This window comes from Cimex lectularius, unplaced genomic scaffold (genome assembly GCF_000648675.2).
Source record: "Cimex lectularius strain Harlan isolate CLEC.00 unplaced genomic scaffold, Clec_2.1 scaffold47, whole genome shotgun sequence".
NCBI lineage: Eukaryota > Metazoa > Arthropoda > Insecta > Hemiptera > Cimicidae > Cimex > Cimex lectularius.
This window is the reverse complement of record NW_019392686.1, coordinates 2185415-2203986: the sequence shown is the minus strand read 5'-3', so window position 1 is coordinate 2203986 and position 18572 is coordinate 2185415. Positions and strand designations below refer to the sequence as shown.

Below are 18572 nucleotides of genomic sequence, written 5' to 3'. Positions count from 1 at the left end.
CTGGATAAAAGCGCTAGGCAAGCTAAGAGATTAATAAATCTCTCAAAACGGATGGTGTAGTACCTCCTCTCTCAGCAGGCAGGATTTAAAAAATTATAGGCCTTTACACAGACCCTAGCCCTTGTTAAATAGTAAAAAGGAAGAAGGGCAAAGCAGTGACAGACACAACAGACATAATTTTTCTGTGTTGTGTGTTTGCTTGTTTCTCTTCCTCTCTATGTATTTCTATTTTGTCTACATCTGTTATTTTCGCTATGTGCTGTGTATCTGCTTTTGTTTTCTTTCTCCACCTGTCTGGTTTTTTTTCTATATGTCTGTCTTTATCTATTTACTTTGTGTCTGAGAGAGAGAGAGAGAGAGAGAGAGAGAGAGAGAGAGAGAGAGAAATTTCTATCTGTATGTCTGTCTGCTTTTTTTCTCTATATTTGTCATTTTAGCTATGTGCTAGTGTCTGTTTCTCTTCCTCTTTTTCTATCTGTCTATATCTGTTATTTTAGCTATCTGCTGTGCGTCTGATTTTGTTTCCTTTTTCTCTGTCTATTTGTTTGTTTCTTTTATCTATCTGTCTTTATCTATTTAGTGTGTCTGAGAATGTGTGTGTGTAAGACAGAGAGAGAGAGAGAGAGAGAGAGAGAGAGAGAGAGAGAGAGAGATCTGTCATTTTATCGTTGTGCATGTCTGCTTGTTTGTTGTCCCCTTTCATTTTTCTGTGTGTCTGTTCGCTTGTATTTTCTCTTAATTTGTCATTTATAGTTGTGATGTGTGTCTCCTTGTTTGTTTTCTTCATTTTTTCTTTCTATGTCTGAATGTTTGTTTTTATTTTCTCTCTGCTTTTTATATATATGCTGTGTGTCTGCTTCGTTTTCTTACTATTTTTCTTTCTATCTGTCGTTTCATCTATGTTCTGTGTATCTGAGAGACATGTGAGCTTTTTTTTACTGTTGCACAAAGGTAACTATTTTACAAAAATTAAATATAAAACTCATTTAGTTTTCAATATATTTAAAATATTGATTGATAACCACAAAATAGTATTATTTGTTATAATGATTATAATTTGTCAATACTGGTCAATCAGCAGTTTTTGCCTAGGATTTTTTGTAATGATAAAACAAAATATACTGTTTTTGTTTATTATCAAAACTACTCGTTTAAACTAAAAGTACAGCTCATCAAAGTGATTTCACCACTAAGATAATTTTGGCTGACTCCACCACAAACACTAGTGGACAATCCAAAAATTAAATTTCATTCCTGTCTTTTTATCGATTCTTACACTTTTATATCAACGTCATCGTTAGTAGTTTAGTACTCTTCTACTGTGACTGAAATTGTTGAGATTCCACCGGCCAGTACCAATTTGACCAGAATTTAGTGAAATATTCAATATAGCTTTGCCTAGATGAAGTTGTAGATATGCTAACTTTTAACCAATAGATCTAACACCAGGAAACAATCCAGAAATAAAATTGTAATTCTCTGTTCTTATCGATTCTGAGAAGTTTCAACCTCAACTGTAGTTTATTCTCCATCTCGTGGAACTAATTAAAAAATTTCATTATTGGAAAAAAAAAATGGGTTATCCGACATTGCAAATTGTAACTTTACCAAGATGGTGTTTGAAGAGTTAAAAAAAAATTCTGTGCTGAGTATGTTGAATTGAATGCCAGTTTTACATTTCTAATAGTATAATTAAATATTTCTTTTAGGTGAAGATCTAATGTATCAAAGAAGAAATGTGGTCTTTGAGTTCAAGGAAGCTGCTGAAATATGGTATGTTAGGCTGTTTGGCACTCGGCGGCCTTGCTAGTGTGACTGCTAGTAGGCCCGACGTAGAAAATGTAGGCCTCGTTAGATTTGGACGCGCTGCCAAGACGGTAATATACTTTTTATTGTAAGTCTTGCAAAAAAACAGTGTTGAACGTTGAAAATTGCAGGCATGTTCTATTGCGTATCTGTACAAAGTGAAGCTGAACATCCCTGACCTGGATCCATCCTCAGAAGAATATCGTACTTTCAAATCAAAGGTTATTTTTATCTTGTTTTTATGTTAAAAACTTATTTTTCAGCATAGAAAAAGGCCGAACATCATAATTTATATTACAATAATTAACATTAGCAATGTATGTGGTCATAATTGGCCATATTAACTATTCAAATTAATTATACTTTTTATCGATGGTTTTTGGTTGAGACGAATTGAAAATATGGCGAAAATGCAAACAGTTGTAGGTTGAGATGAGGAGTTGGTGTCCGAGTGGTTCGATGTTTCAATAGCTCAAGTGGTTAGAGTAGCAGCGTGTTGAGCCGAACGTCGTGGGTTTGAATCCCGCTTGTGACACTAGCTTTTTCATCTCAACAAAAAATGTTATATATATAATAATTAATTGGAATTAACAATATACTGTTGTTTGCAGATTCACCTTGAAGGTGCACAACACCTTCTCGACCTTTGCTGCGCAAATAAAGGTGTTTTTGTCAAAGTAGGCCAACACTTAGGTGCCTTGAACTACCTCCTTCCGGCCGAATATACCGACACTCTAAAAGTGTTGCACCAAAGTGCACCGAGTTCCCCTTTAAGTGAGATATACCATGTCATCAGAGAAGATCTCAAGCAAGACGTAACTTTTTTTTTTTACACTGTTCACTACAATTATATAAGGAAATCCCCCCTTCCCCCAAATTTAATTTCTCAAGTTATACCTGGCTAGACCAGTTTTAACCATTTCATTATTTTTAAAATTTTAAAGGATTGTGTAAATCTGTTGAAATACGAGATAGAATTCAGGCTAGGTATCCAAGAAAAATCTGTCATATTAGGAAATTTGAAGAAATATTCATGAAAAGATCAGTATGATGAGTCAATAGAGTAATACTCATGGTGGTTCTGAGAAGTTCAGAAGCAAATAAGAGTCAAATAGGATGTTGGTTGGAATGGAGGGACAACTGCTGTCCTAGCATGAATCCCTAGATCATTACCATCTCAACTATGTGTAACATAATTACTTAATGTTGGTATCCATGATCTTAGGTTGACAGAGGACTTCATCTCGCTTGAGCAAGTAAAAATAAAGCTGAAAAAACAGTATAACCAGTCAAGTTGTGATGGCCAATTTAATTTAGAGGGTCAAGTTATCAGAAAGAGGCTGTTAAATTGTGAAAGTTAGGAGTTGACTCCTGAAAGTCAAGTGAATAAGTGAGTGAAGAGCGCTAAAGCTGAGGTTCAGTTGAGAGAGGATTGACCATAAGAGGCAGTTGGGCTGAGAGGACATTTGGGCTAAGGGAGGATTTAGTGTTTGGATATTGTGCGAACAGAACATTTAAGTGAGAGAGGCTTGAGTGTAGGAGGCAGTTGCCAAGAGACATTTGAGCTGAATAAGGATTGAGTTTAGAAGACTGTTGAACTGAGAGAGGATTGAGTCTAGCAGACAGTTGAGCTGAATGAGGATTGAGTATACAAGAAAATTGATCTGAGGGAGGATTGAGTATACAAGAAAGTTTATCTGTGGTAGGATTGACTATACAAGAAAGATGAGCTGTAAGAGGTTTGAGTATAGCAACACCTGAGCTAAGAGGACATTTGAACTGAATGAGGATTAAGTTTAGAAGACAGTCGAGCTGAGAGGGGATTTAGTTTAGAAGAAAGTTGAGCTGAGAGAAGATTGAGTACTCAAACAGCCGATAGAGGATTAAGTACAGCAGACCATTGGGCCAAGAGGCCATTTGAGCTGAGAGAGGATTGAGTATAAAGAGTAGTTGAGCTGGGAGAACATTTGAGTGAGAGGGGATTGAGCATAGAAGACCATTGGGCTGAGAGGACATTTGAACTGAATTAGGATTAAGTTTAGAAGACATTTGTGCCAAGAAGATGTTTGGGCTGAATGAGGATTGAGTTTAGAAGAAAGTTGAGCTGAGAGAGGATTGAGTATAGATTCAAGTAATAGAGCACTTTAGAATGACTAAATTATCCTAAACTTTCATTAGTAAAATAGTTGTGATAGTAATTTTTAAATTCTATGTTGGTTTCAATCTTTACTCCCTAAATTTATTAAAAGCCACATGGCTTTCAATCTCTATTTTTCATAGCTAAAGTGTTAAAAGTTGAATCACCCTTAGCTAACATAAAGTTGTATATTTTTTTCAGCCATTGGAATTATTTAGTGAATTTAGCCCAGAGCCTTTGGGCACAGCATCATTGGCGCAAGTGCACAAAGCAAAAATGAAAGATGGGCGCTTAGTCGCTGTGAAGGTGCAGCACGGATACGTTAGAAAAAACACTTTAATCGACATGAGAACAATGGAGGTGATTTGTCAAAAGTCTATTAAATAGTTTTAAAAATAACTGAGAGGACAATTTTCCAGAACTAACGACTTGCTATATGGTCCGAAGGTTCTTGTTGAAATCGCCTCGTGGGTTTTCCCCGATTTCAAGTTCAACTGGCTTGTGGCGGAGACAAAGAAGAATATCCCGAAAGAACTGAATTTCAAGCAGGAGGCTGAAAACATCCGCAAAGTCAAGTCGCTTTATTCCCATTTTAACTGGCTGAAGGTATTACTTCTAGTGATTCTAAATTAAATGTATGCTTTATGATTTGATTTGTTTTAAGATTCCTGACGTGTACAACGATTTGAGCACAGAGCGTGTCCTTGTGATGGAGTTCGTCGAAGGCGGGAACGTCAACGATGTTGACTACATGAGACGTGAGTCAATTGACTTGTTCGAAGTGTCAGATAAGCTTGGGAAACTCTATTCCAGCATGATTTTCAAAAAAGGCTTCGTCCATAGCGACCCCCATCCCGGGAACATTCTAGTCAAGAAGGAAGATGGAACAGTCAAAATTATACTTCTCGATCACGGATTATATGCCGTATGTTCAGGAAAACATCACAAATGATTGATTCGATTAATAAATACATTTTTTAAGGTTGTAAGTGACTTTGTACGACGGGAATACGCAGGCCTCTGGATCAGTATACTTAACAAAGACCAGGAAGGAATAAAAAAACATTGTTCAGCTCTTGGGGTTGGAAATTACTCGGATTTTTTTGCATGCATGGTCACTGCCCGTTCAAAGCAGGCGATTGATAGTGGAATAGTTGAGACAAAATATACTGAAAAAGAGGTGAAAAAAAAAATCACATTACAAAATATAATAATTTACATTAATAATTATTTTTTAACTTTTAGAAAGAACTTTTCCAAAGAGGTGTGCCTTTGCTTCTGGCTCAAATCATGCAAACTCTTAGTCTTGTCAACAAAGAAATGTTACTGTTATTAAAAACTAACGATTTACTCAGGGGAATTGAGTATACATTGAAAACTGAAAATAGGTAATTATATATAATTTTTTTTTTAAATAATTGTGTAGCATTATAGCTGTGTAAATGGGTTGTAAAATAAGTCATCAGTAGCTTTTTTTACCATGGTAAATTCCAAAACCTTTTTGTTCTACTGCCTGTTTCCATTTTCCATGTAATTTTGTAATTCCCTCCTCCTAGAACCTCTCTGGTTTTTGAGCAAAGAACTCTTTGATCAGAACTCAGAATAAGTGAAAATTTTAAGAGGAGAATACAGTGTTGGGTAGCAAATCCCAGCCAAGCTTCAACATTTTTTCTGGCTCATCTCCAAAACGATGGTGAGAGCATTGTCCTGGTGGGAAACCATTCTCTTTTGATTAGCCAGTAATTTTTGGTCAATTGTTGTCTATAATTGCTCCAATTGTGGGCAGTACACTAGAATTAACAACAGTTTGGCGGAAGAAGCTCGTAATAAAGCACTCCCTCCAATCCCACTAAATGTGGGATGTATTCCGACTTTTAGAGTTGTTAACGGTGTGTCGCTTTTCTCCAGAATTTTCTTCTCTGAACATTATTTCAAAGAACCATTTTTATCTCCAGCTATCAATCTTTTCAAAAATGAGTTACTTAAATTGCATTTTGGGATGGAATCACAGATGGAGATGCGAGAATTCAGTCAGCTTGTCAGGAACACATTTATTGCCCTCATTTGCATTGAAATGCTTATATGATGTTCTCTTTGATATCTTGTGATGTTTGAGACAAAAGCTTGAATTTTTCATCAGTCAAAAGAAGATCAGAGCGCTTTGCATTTTCCAAATCAAATTTCTGCTTTTGAACTGAGCAAATCACTTACCAACTTTCTCCTAAACCATCATCACTGTAGACATCTAAAATTTTCCTAGCACTTTTCCCTTTGTGGTAAAAAAACATTAAATAACTATGTAAATGAATCGTGAACTAATAAATTTTCATTATTTATTTATTAGTTATCTAAACTAGTCTTTAATATGATGTAGAGAAGGTTGACATGAAAATTAGTGGACGAGTGGGACTCGAACCCACCCACAACTATCAAGTCTTTTCAGAGGATCTTCGGAAGAGGTCAAACAGAGAAAACTTCCTTACAGTTTTCACCGAGCTTTCGACAGTTTTATACTGTCATCTACAGGGCCTGTTTTATTATCATATAAACAAACAATTAAAACATGAAAAAACAATAATTACAACAAAAATTGAATATCTTACTTTAAACCTTAATAATAAAACAGGCCCTGAAGATGACAATATAAAACTGTCGAAAGCTCGGCGAAAACCGTAAGGAAGTTTTCTCTGTTTGACCTCTTCCGAAGATCCTCTGAAAAGACTTCATGTTTCCAGCAGGTCGATAATCTAGTTCATCGCCACAACTATCAGTTAACAGGGAAATTATCATGTAGGGGAAAAATAAAGTTTGTGATAAACCAAAACTACCGCTACAAAAATGCCAAAATGAAATCGTAGTATGTAATTTTACTTTGTTATTAGTATTTATTTTTGAAATGAATAAATGGTTATTCAAAGATGGTGAGATGTGGTCTGGTGGACGATCTCAAGTGATCATTGACTAACGGTCAGTAAACACCACATATTAAATTAATGGTGCTAAATGAGATCCTATCTTAAATTTCCAAGCCACCAGAGCACGTGTTTTCCAATTTCTTCTTGTTCTCAATAATCTCTTTGAAATTATCAAATCAAGGGTGGGACTTTCATTGTGAACTTTTAAATGCGAGGAGCTTGGAATAGTAAACAATCTACCATTAAACTTTAAATATGAGAATTTTCTTCATAAAATTTTTAAAAAAATTATTTAACTTTTGAATTTTTTTTTCAGAATGTCGTCATTTTTAATAATGTCACGCCATTGCATACGATGTATCTATGAAGATAATAGAAAGAAAATAGTGTCCAGGACGTCGAAGCTTCTACTCTATGGAAAAGAACAATGGGATCTTTTCAAAATAACATTATATTATTTTTACCTTAGTGTAAAGACGTTATCATTGAAGTCAGCTTTACGAAGCTTTGTCTTTGACTAATTAAAGATCGAACAAAAAATAGTCATTCTGTTACCCAAAGTTTAATTCTGAATGCATAATAAAGTTATTTTTTTTTATTTTTTATTTTTTTTTATAGAACATCAGCTGCTTGTTTTAGATGTATCTCGAATGTATTTCCTTCCATTGTGAAAATCCTATGGCTCCTGCATTGTAATATATTTTTTGGAGGAGTTACTCCTCGCTGAGCAATAAACTTGCAGTGCTATCATTTATTCTTGCCCTTGGGTTTCTTTACAGCACGATTTTCTTTTTTATTCTTTCTTACTCTTACTGCCTTGTTATTTTTTAGGATGTAATACACCTCCACACTCTCCAAAAGCAACAAGAAAAACAACATTAACGAAGTGTTACTCTAAGAAAACAATACAAAGATTTGGAATTTGATCATGTGTTTTTGGATTACCGCCTGGCCTTATTATTATTTTTTTTTAAATATAATTTCATCATATGTATTTGATACATTTGGTTCACAAATGGCCTATGTCCAAAATGCTAATTTTTAGAAGGATAGAAAATTTAAAATTTGGATCCTGACAAAAAAAAAAGTCAAGGGAAAATAGTATTGTTATAATTATGATCTTTTAGATGTATTGTTCTAAGTGAGACAATTTTTTAACCTCATTAAAATTAAGAATGCACACAAATTTTTCCTCACGATTATCAGTTTGAAAGAAGCTGGACTAGTGCCACTTGATTTAGAAGAACTGATGGTCAAAATTGAACACTGATTTAAGTCCATTTTCAATGTTTTTGGACTTACCCCTGTCAAGACCACAGAACTCGGGGTGATGCTCTAAATTGGGCCCACCGAGCTTCCAATCATGATTAAAAATGGGCAACATTTAATTTAGAACATAGGCAGTCACAAGTTTGCCTATAATACACTTAGCCTTCTTGTTTTCTCTATTTTGTTATTAAAAATGAATCAATATTATTTCATCCTAGTGTAAATCAGGGGCTTATTTCTTTTCCCTATTTTTCTTGACCCTGGTGTTGTGGGGATACTCTTAGCCACTTCTTTTCCCTATTTGTTATTAACAATCTATCTACATTATCGATCTTGTTGTAAGGCATGGATGAATTTTTAGCCTATTTCTTTTCCTAGTTTTTATTAACATTCTATTTACATTATTCAATATTGGTGTTAGGCAAAGATGAATTATTAGCTAATTTCTTTGACCAATTTTTATTAACAATCTTATTTGGTCTTGGTTCAGGCAAGGATGAATTATAAGCCTATTTCTTTTCTCTATTTTTAATGAGGATCTACATACATTTCTTGATCCCGGGTTTGTGGGATACTCATAGCCCACTTCTTTTCTCTATTTTTCATTAACAATCTATCAAATTATTCTATCTTGGTAAATAGGTAAGAATGAATTACTAGCCTATTACTACTCCCTATTTTTTATTAACAATTTGTCTACATTATCCGATCTTGGTGTTAGACAGGGATGCACTCTTAGCCCACGTCTTTTCTCTATTTTCCATTAACATTCTGCAATTATTCTATCTAGGTAAATAGGTAAGGATGAATTACTAGCCTATTACTACTCCCTATTTTTTTATTAACAAACTATGTACATTATTCAATCTTGGTGTTAGACAAGGATGCACCCTTAGCCCTCTTCTTTTCTCTATATTTTATTAACAATCTATCCATTTTCGATCTTAGTGTTAGGCAAGGATAAATTATTAGCCTATTGCTTTTCCCTATTTTTCATGAGGATCTACATACATTTCTTGATTCTGGTGTTACGGGACACTCTTATCCCACTTCTTTTCTCTATTTTTCATTAATAATTTATCCAATTATTCTATCTTGGAAAATAGGTAAGGATGAATTACTAGCCTATTTCTATTCCCTATTTTTTTATTAACAAACTATCTACATTATTCGATCTCGGTGTTAGACCGGGATGCACTCTTAGCCCTCTTCTTGTCTCCAGTTTTTTTATTAACAATCTATCTACATTATTTGATTCTTATTTATCTTGCCAGTCAACCACATTTCTTTATTCGTCATTCAGGGCTACATTATTAACCTCTTCTTATGTCTATTTATTTTGAAAATCTATCTATATTTCTTGTGGTGAGTATTATAGTCCATTTCTTTTCTATTTTCTTTTCAATAATGAGGCCGGATGAAACAACAATCACAGAAGATTTGTTCAAATATTTGCATTGTAAATGATTTATATACTAAAAAAAAGGTATACGTAATAAAAAATATTTCATAATGGAATAGATAGATGAAGAAATTTAAAAAAAATCTTTGTTTCGTTTTTTTAGTTTTAATGTTAATGCACTGTATAATTTTTATTAATTATTATATTTCCAGATCTCTAACAGACTAAATATACATTGTACAGTATTAATAAGCAAAAAATTAAACTACATTGAATTATTGACTTTTAAAAATAATCTATGGAACTTTAGACTGTTATGAAATTGGACGAAACACATTGTCCTTTGTGCAGTTCAAATTTAGATAAGAATCTAGCTAAAATTTGGTTTTATAAAGTCAATAATTCATCTGAATTTTCTAAAACTTGCAATACTTAAATGATTACCAGCTTATTTGTACTATTTTTTTTCTCTTAATTAATTCCATTATTGAACAGTAGACTGAAATGTATAATTTATAAGTTTCTTTCAAAATAAATTCAAGCCTGGGATAATCTTTACTTAATATAATTAAACAGACTTGGAACTCTTGGTATTTTGCATATTATTAATATTAATCCTAGCATCTCTTTTTGCCCGATGAAACATTTTAAACTTTTCATTCATCTATAAATTTTTCCACCAATTCAACAACAACTTGACCAGTTTTGAGTGGAAAACAAAGGATGAAGTAAAGCAGAATAGAAGACTTTCTTTAATTAAAAAAAAAAAAAAAGTTGTTTTATTTAAAAAGCACACCTTTGAGCCTAACTGCTCATGGTATGAGCCACGTGCCAATGAGCGCTTTGAACTTAAGTACGGTAACCACGAAGTAACCTGACCGTAAACAACGATTTCGCCGGTTGACTTCCAACTTTGGTGCAGCAACTGGCTGCAAAATTTGTGATGTCGACTTTCAAATTTTCCTCATTCACAGAGAATGCCACCGAGCCGGACCAGGACGCCAATTCAGCGTTGACCGAACTGGACAAAGGTTCTTTCTACATTTTTGACTTAATTAAGAAATAAGTATAATTAAGCAATAATTAAATTTGTTGTGTTGATATCTGATATAATATTGGTTTATTTATTTAATTTTTTACACGGTTAATGCACTAACTGTTGATCAAAACTTTTCTTAAGTTGTTCAAAAGACTGGGCCAAAGCAAAATCTAAGTCACAATAAAAGTTTTTATGCTGAAACATGAGTCCGGCTTCAGCATGTCAGACTTATGAGTCTATAAAAGTTTTTATCCAGCTGGCTGCATCATCACAGCTATGGACAGGCCTTATAGAGTATTGTCACCTTGCACGAGGATTTTAATTCGAAGATCCTTGCGAGATTTAAAAGGAAAGAAACTACTAAGAAAGGAAGCAGAAGAGACTCAGAATCTTTTAACAGGTCTGAAGACTAAACAGGCATCTGTGAAAAGTTGAAATCAACTGCTGTTCGTTTAGATTATGCAAGGCGACAGAAATCTCAACACATCTAGACCGTGGTACGTCTCACTTTTGCTCACTTCTTGATAGGGCTGAAGAAGATCATCAAGAAGCCAACAAGTCAACACTCCCAAGATGTCATAAATGTGCATACAAATGCAGTAAATGTTCCTATCGTTTTGGAAAGGATGGGCACATGAATACTTGCCCAATCTTCAGTTGTGTACAAAGATGTTAAACGAAAGTCATAATCTGCAAATTGGACAGCACATTCTGTTAAAAGATGAATGGTTGCCTGTACTGAAATGGCCTTTAGCCAGAGTCTGTGGGATGTATCCAGAAGCTGTTGGGTTGATCTGGGTGGTGACCCTAAAATCCTGAAAAGGAGTCGTCTGACCAATAAAAAAATTGTCATTTACCATCCAAAATAAGAAGTGAAGATTCCCACGGAGAAGAAGTTTGAAGTTTTCTCCTTCAATTTGAATTTTATTATTTGCTGTCTAATAATATGCGTTTAATTAATTAATTTATTTATACGGGTAAATGTACCCAATCACAAGCTCTTTAAGAGTTTAAACTACTATATAACAACAATATATAAGTAATAATAACAATTAACAATATATAAGTAATAATGAATAATTGAAACATAAATAATAATTTAAATACTAATGGGCTGGATCATCCAAGAAGCTCTTGCTACTTGGGTGATGGCCCACCGAGGATCTGAAGTGCAAGGAAGGCATCGAGCTCACCTGTTTGAGTATAGGACATACTCAATTGATACATGGACACCTGCTTTTGGGGCAAACCCTGTGCAGTGTCCCACTTGCAGAGAAAGGTTTGAGGAGTGCTGCTCCTTGGCTCCTTACAGGGAGCGAGTAGGCATGGCACCCGACATACATTGGACACGAGAGTGGGTTGTTGGGTATCCTTTTCAGATTTTTAAAGAAAGCGGGGGTGTTTCTTAATCTGTAAATATTGTAAATATAATATATAATATTATTTTGTAGCTGTACAGTGTATTCATTTGTATATAAATTTGTTTATTTGTGTATATAGTCATAAAGTTGTTTTATGGTTGCTCATTCAAGGAAGAGGCCTGATGGTGGAATATCAAGTACCCATTGGTCTTCACAGGGAATTGGCTGATATGACTTCACCGTCGGCAGGCCGCCATTAAAAAAAAAATTAATTAATTAATTTAAAAAAATCTATATAACAATAATTAAAAATATGAACATATTCAATGTAACAAACACAAATAAAATACACTAATTTCGTGGTCCGCTTGACTAATTAATATATTACAATTAATTAAGGTTTTTAGTTGAGATAAAAAATTCAATGGCACGAGCGGGATTCTAACCCATGATCTTTGGCTTGATACGCCGGTGCTCTACCACTTGAGCTATCGAGACCTGGATCCACTCGGACACCAACTTCCCATCTCAACGGCACCTTTTGAATTTTCCCTCCTTTTTGCCATTTTTCAAGCCGAAGATCTTGGGTTCGAATCCCGCTCGTGCCATTGACTTTTTATCTCAACTAAAAGCCTTAATTAATTATAGCAAATAAAATATTTAAGTATTGTCATAACACCCATATGTTTTAAAATATAAAAGAAGTGAGAAGGAATGATAAAAATTTAATTAAACAACAGAAATATATAAACAAATTAAATACAATGGTCATTATCAATATGTAATTTTTTAAATTAATTAATTAATTTTTTATTTATATTTTTAATGAGGGTCTTTCAACTACGAGGATATTTGAACTCTCGGGGTGTCCTCAAGGTGGGGGATTAGACTCAATATTTTTTTGTCATATTAGCCATGGGACTTGTTCGCATCGGTGCAGTGATAATACATTATTATCATATGATTATACATTGAAGTTTAGGCGATCTATGCCGCTATGCAGTTTGCTACCCTTCCAAGTCATTCCCTCTTGGCATGTGTGACAATATATCAGATATGATCCAAGGAATAGTGACACTGGCACATCTTAATGAATTTTTGTTAGTTCTATTTGATTTGTAGTTTTATTGACTTTATTAGCCCAGGTAATTTCACCGTACATGAGGATCGGTATCACCATCATGATGTAAATGTGGAGCAGAATATCTGGTCTAAAAAAACCCAGTTTGTACCTGTTATCCATCTGCACACCAACAATGCACGTGCAGCCAAATCTAAAAATAATTTTTTGTGAGAATATTTCAACTACAAGATTATTTGAACCCTCAGGGTGCCGGTGTTTTTGAAAAAAAAATGTAAGTATATCGGGTTTGAATGCAGGCCCACTGGATTCAAACCCAGGACTTTACCTTATAGTGATGAGCACCGCATCAATGCCTAAACCATTGTGGCCACTCATGCCCCCCCCCCAAAAAAAAATTCTTTAAATCGACTTAAGAAAAGGTAAAAAGTGTCACAATGTAAAGGAAGTTTATTACTCGTTTCCATAAGTCGAGGATCGGACTAAATTTTAAATAATTTGTATTATAATGGTGCTACACTGTGGAACATGGAAATTTAGCAAATTGATTAATTACAATTAATTAAGGTTTTTAGTTGAGATTAAAAAGTCAATGGCACGAGCGGGATTCGAACCCACGATCTTCAGCTAGATACGCCGCTGCTCTACCACTTGAGCTATCGTGACCTCGATCCACTCAGACACTAACTTCCCATCTCAACCCCACCTTTTGAATTTTCCCTCCTTTTTGAAATTTTTTCAATTAATTAATTGTAATGTATTAATTTGTCAAGCGGACAACGAAATTAGTGAATGAAAATTGATTAATTGTGGACAGTCGATCATATTATTTAAGAGTTTGTAAGAAAATATCAGATCATTATTTTGTCATCTTGCTTTTAATCGTTGCAGTTCTGCACATTCCATAATAAGTTCATACCATGTATCCAATATGTTGAAGTAATTTTAAACCTGAAAGTGCAAATAAATCGTCGCTGTACATTTCAATTTAATTACTTCATATTTTCTGAATTACCACATTATGTTGACCATTTCTGTTTTTTTTTTTTTTTTAAATTGCCCTTATGATCTTGCATATTAGCCATAGTACGAATTCTTGTGTGATCATATTGAGGGTTATCGGGAAAAAAGGGCCAGAGGCGACGGTGGGAATCGAACCCACGACCGCGGCGTGAGAGTCTCTCATGCTAACCACTCGGCTACCGCGGTCCCCTTATTTCGAAGTTCATACTCTACTAACAATTCTATTTATTTTGTTTGTATTGAATAAATTAATTAAATTGTTTCAATGTGGCACTTGCCTTTTAATTTTAATTAATTTAACCAACAGTAATTTTATATATAAATCTTTAAAATCTAGAATTATTCAGAAATCGTGAGATGCTGTCTGATGTGATGTAGGTTTCAGAAAAACATTTTCATTATCGTGCCAACGTTTCAATCTTTATTGAGATCATCTTCAGGGCTCAAAGTGTTTGTCTTGCCCAACACGACACGCAAGAATGGCACAATTACACAGAAGACAAATACTTTGAGCCCTGAAGATGATCTCAATAAAGATCGAAATGTTGGCACGATAAAGAAAATGTTTTTCTGAAACCTACATCACACCAGATGATTTCTGAATAATTATCGATTAATACTCACTAACCATCACACATTTATAATCTAGGTTTTTATTAGGGATATAAACTTTCTAAACTTTAAAAATCTGAAAATTTGTGGGTAATTTTCTCCAAATTAGGCAAAAATTAGGAGGGAAAGAAATCTGTCTAAAACATTTATAAAATTTTTTTTTTCAGGCTTAAGGTCTGGTAAAGTAGGAGAACAGTGTGAAGCAATTGTAAGGTTTCCTCGCCTTTTTGAAAAATATCCATTTCCAATTCTTATAAATTCATCGTTTCTTAAATTGGCAGATGTCTTCCGAGTCGGGTAAACGATCTTTTATATATCAATATTATTTTTAACCATTTAAAATATATATATTAAATTATTTTTAGTAATAATTTTTTGAGGCTGTGGGTTCTGAGGGTGTGCCAACAGAGTGAGAAACACCTTGACAAAATACTCAACGTCGATGAATTCGTAAAGAGGATTTTCAGCGTTATCCATTCCAACGATCCAGTAAACATACTTAAATTTGATAATAGGACAGAATCTCATTGTTGGACAAATTTCAGGTAGCGAGGGCGCTTACGTTGCAGACACTGGGCAGCATCGCCGGTGTGATTCCAAACAGGCAGCAGGTCCATCACAATATCCGGCGATGCCTTGATTCTCACGATAGCGTTGAAGTAGAAGCGGCAATCTACGCCGCTATGCAGTTTGCCGCCCAGTCGAAGTCATTCGCTCTTGGCATGTGTGACAAGATATCGGATATGATCCAAGGAATAGCTACACCGGCACATCTTAAACTCCTTTTAATACCAATTCTTCAGTACATGCACCATGACACATCTTCAGCCGCCATGGTTTGTTTTTATCAATAACAAACTTTTTTTTTGTAATTTAACTAAATTGTTTACTAGGTACGAAAAGTTTGTACGGATCTTTTACCAAAATACCCAGCGAAGGATTTCGTTGTAACGACACTGAACACATTGACAAAACTTGCTGCGGCGACTTTAGTCGACATTCCAAATCAGGTTTGTCGGTTGTATATTTTCTCGAAGTATTATTGAACATAGATTTTTTTCAGGTAGAGCTGTTACTCCACTACTTAACAAAGGACCGGCGGTGGCCGGTGAAAAAGGCTTCACTTCTGGGCCTACACCAACTCGCCAAAGTCGGCCCTCACTTATGGCCGCAGAAATGCGTGACCGAAACGATTCAAGTGGCTAGAAATTCGAAAAGTCAAGGGGTCGTCATGCTCGCTCTTGATATATTTATCGTTCTGACACAATCTTCCGTGATCTGCAAAGAATATGTAGAATCAGGTATTGGTTGTATTTATTTAACGCATTCGAAATATTATTTTATTATGAAATATATTTTGTCTCATAGATTCTGAATTGATGCAGCTTTGCCAAGCAACATGTTTTTCTCATAGTGAGGTGATCCCAGCAAAGTCTGTTAAAATAATAACCCACATGGTCAAATTTTGGTAATTTTTTTGCTCATCGCTGATCTAATTTTTTAAAATGTAATATCCATCAATTTTTTTTTTTTTTTTTAAGTTATGAGGAAGGCCAACCTATCACGGATGTCGAAAAGTACATCAGCCTTGTCGAGATGGCACTGCTCATACTCAAGACTAACAGGAGCAATTATCAATGCGCCATAACAATCTGCAAACTGTACCGCTCTTGGGCCGACCGTTTTATCGACCTTGTCGCCACACAATTGGCCTACTCTAAAGGTAATGTTTTCCTCGTCATTTTACTCGTAAGGCATATTCATTGTTTTATTTAAATTTTCCAGAGAGTTGTTTCATGATATGCGAAGCGTTGGCAGGAATAGGCGGCCTCGAACCTCAAGCCTTGGAAGCATACCTTCCAGAAATTTTAGAAAAGATAAAAGAAGTAGTATTAAATTCGAATCAAACGGAAAAAATAAAAACAAAGGTAAATTTTTGAGAAGTCTGGTCTGGATTGTATTCTGTAGTTACATGAACTTAATTTGTTAATTGTGATTAAGTCATTTTTTGTGTAGTGTATGCTATGCACTTTAGTTTTTCAAACAGTTAGACCTTCTGATTGGGATTCAACTCACCAAGAAGCAATCACATCAATTATTGAAAATACCGATCTTTGGGCAAATTATAAAATAGCACGTGCAGCTGCAAGGTATTTTTTTTTTTTTTAATCCAAGAACCAATATTTTCAATACGTTTTGTACATTATTATTCCAGATACGGCCATTTTGGAATCTGCAGAGATATTATATTGAAACTGAAGGGTAAGGTTTCCTCAGAGCACCATCATTTTTGGATTATTGCTTTGGAACATCTGAGCAACGGTGAGGCCGCGCTTGTCGGAAACGCCCCTCTCACAGAAAGGCTCGGACAAGCCATAGCTCATTACAACACTGCAATCGCTTCACTAAGGGTATAATCTTGATAAAATAAAGTGAAAATTCCTGTTCGTACAGCTTTGTTATTTTAGGCTGGAAGCATTCCTTCGCACAATATGTCCTTCCAGTGCGAATATGCTCTACTGAGAAGTGAATTGCTGCAGTGCTTTCACCAATTGGTCGTCGCTTGTCATAGCCTATGTTTCTCCCCGCCGCCTGCGATAGCTGCGACAATCGTAACCGCGAGCCGTGATGATCTGCAATGCTCGGGCCACATTACAAACCAGTTGAGGAAATGTGCAAAAGAGTTTCGATCTTGTGGCGAAGCGTTTTGGAAACTGTATCAATCTGCTTTCGATGCTGACCCAATTTCGCTCACAAATATTCAAATGTATGCTTTTGTTTATGTCAAAACTAAAAATAATTCTTCACAATTAAAATACTCAGTATAAAAATTATGAACTTAATTTTTAAACAATAGATTACAGCATATGTGCATGGTGATGACCTACAGCATTGAATCTATCTCTACGCTAAATTATCAAGGAGAAGAGCCGGCTTTGGATTTCTCGTAATTATAGCTATTTTAAAAAATATAAAACTCATTTACTAGAGATAAAATTGTAAAGAAATTTTGACCAAAATTGGTAGCATAACAGACTTTACTATTTTTGCAGTCATCAATACAGCAGTTTGGAGACACAAGTGATGTTGAATGCTTGCAAAGCTGCAAGCCTGCTTCATAAAACATTCGATAATTCTGTCAAAGCAATAACACATCAGGTTTTTATCTATCTGCAATATTTTAATTCCATAATTTTATATTTTATGTTACGTTATAGCATATAGAGTGTCTTCTTCAGCAAGTCGAGTTGCTCATTGCAAGCCCATTTTGCCTACCGAGATTCTTCTTTCAAGTTTTACAATCGACGAGCGTTAAGGTGATTTCAATGTGTTTTTACAAGCTTAGTTATTTATTGGTTAAAATTTATGTCTCTAGTTGGCAGTCTCTCCTCAGCCGAAGGTCAGCGGGGAGTGGATAATAGCGACGAGTGGTACACAGCTCGCTGTAAAGGTCGAGGGCGTGATACAGCACGCGTCTAAACCCGGGTTATTTCGATCTGTTGAAAAGGTCATGGTTACGCTTAACTGCCAGGGAACTGCTCGCGTTAATGCGAATGATAAGGTGATATTTTTGAAACTCGCTAGCTTCTTAAATAAGCTTCTGATTCTTGATTTTTCAGACACCAGAAATGAACTTGATGTTTACACAAACTGTGGTGCCACATAGAGATTTCTTCTCTGCGCAGTTTCTTGTCTCTCTCGGCTCTGGTAGCGTGCAAGCGACTGTGACTGTCACAGCTGCCGTAGTTGATGAAACAGGGGCCATATGGCAAACAGGACCAAAGTCGACATTAATCTTAAAACAACACGATGAAGCAATTGGACGTGTACATTGAAAAATCAATAATTTGTAAATTTTGTGTAAATATATCTATTCTTAAAAAATTAGACCAACTATTTTTTTAAAATCTTATTATATCTCTCACT

At 34.9% G+C, this 18572-nt stretch overlaps 2 protein-coding genes across 2 annotated transcripts; both read left to right on the top strand.

Moving 5' to 3' along the window:
* The first annotated feature begins 1300 nt into the window (after positions 1–1300).
* On the top strand, positions 1301–7612 carry LOC106661199 (uncharacterized aarF domain-containing protein kinase 1). The gene is made up of 10 exons (XM_014384452.2): positions 1301–1649; positions 1710–1877; positions 1938–2027; positions 2418–2621; positions 4145–4303; positions 4391–4549; positions 4608–4868; positions 4926–5123; positions 5189–5331; positions 7175–7612. The coding sequence occupies exons 2-10, from the start codon at positions 1737–1739 to the stop codon at positions 7377–7379; spliced, it is 1560 nt and encodes a 519-aa protein (XP_014239938.1). The 5' UTR covers positions 1301–1649; positions 1710–1736; the 3' UTR covers positions 7380–7612.
* Positions 7613–10378: 2766 nt separating this feature from the next.
* Positions 10379–18535, top strand: LOC106661235 (integrator complex subunit 7). Its single transcript, XM_014384506.2, has 17 exons — positions 10379–10560; positions 14813–14942; positions 15011–15134; positions 15191–15481; positions 15539–15655; positions 15709–15946; positions 16014–16113; positions 16187–16368; positions 16431–16573; positions 16662–16795; positions 16861–17056; positions 17114–17412; positions 17503–17592; positions 17699–17804; positions 17864–17962; positions 18022–18207; positions 18266–18535. Exons 1-17 carry the CDS (start codon positions 10473–10475, stop codon positions 18479–18481), a joined length of 2739 nt encoding a protein of 912 aa, XP_014239992.1. The 5' UTR covers positions 10379–10472; the 3' UTR covers positions 18482–18535.
* The last annotated feature ends 37 nt before the right edge of the window (positions 18536–18572 follow it).

What these genes read in the sequence shown, in the direction of transcription:
- LOC106661199 (XM_014384452.2), top strand. Translation starts at nt 1,737, where the DNA reads ATGTGGTCTTTGAGTTCAAGGAAGCTGCTGAAATATGGTATGTTAGGC. An exon ending in GAGAAGATCTCAAGCAAGAC is followed by an intron (nt 2,622 to 4,144) that starts GTAACTTTTTTT and finishes TATTTTTTTCAG; the next exon opens with CCATTGGAATTATTTAGTGA. An exon ending in ACATTGAAAACTGAAAATAG is followed by an intron (nt 5,332 to 7,174) that starts GTAATTATATAT and finishes TTTTTTTTTCAG; the next exon opens with AATGTCGTCATTTTTAATAA.
- LOC106661235 (XM_014384506.2), top strand. Translation starts at nt 10,473, where the DNA reads ATGTCGACTTTCAAATTTTCCTCATTCACAGAGAATGCCACCGAGCCG. An exon ending in TCGCTCACAAATATTCAAAT is followed by an intron (nt 17,413 to 17,502) that starts GTATGCTTTTGT and finishes TTTAAACAATAG; the next exon opens with ATTACAGCATATGTGCATGG. An exon ending in TACAATCGACGAGCGTTAAG is followed by an intron (nt 17,963 to 18,021) that starts GTGATTTCAATG and finishes TTATGTCTCTAG; the next exon opens with TTGGCAGTCTCTCCTCAGCC.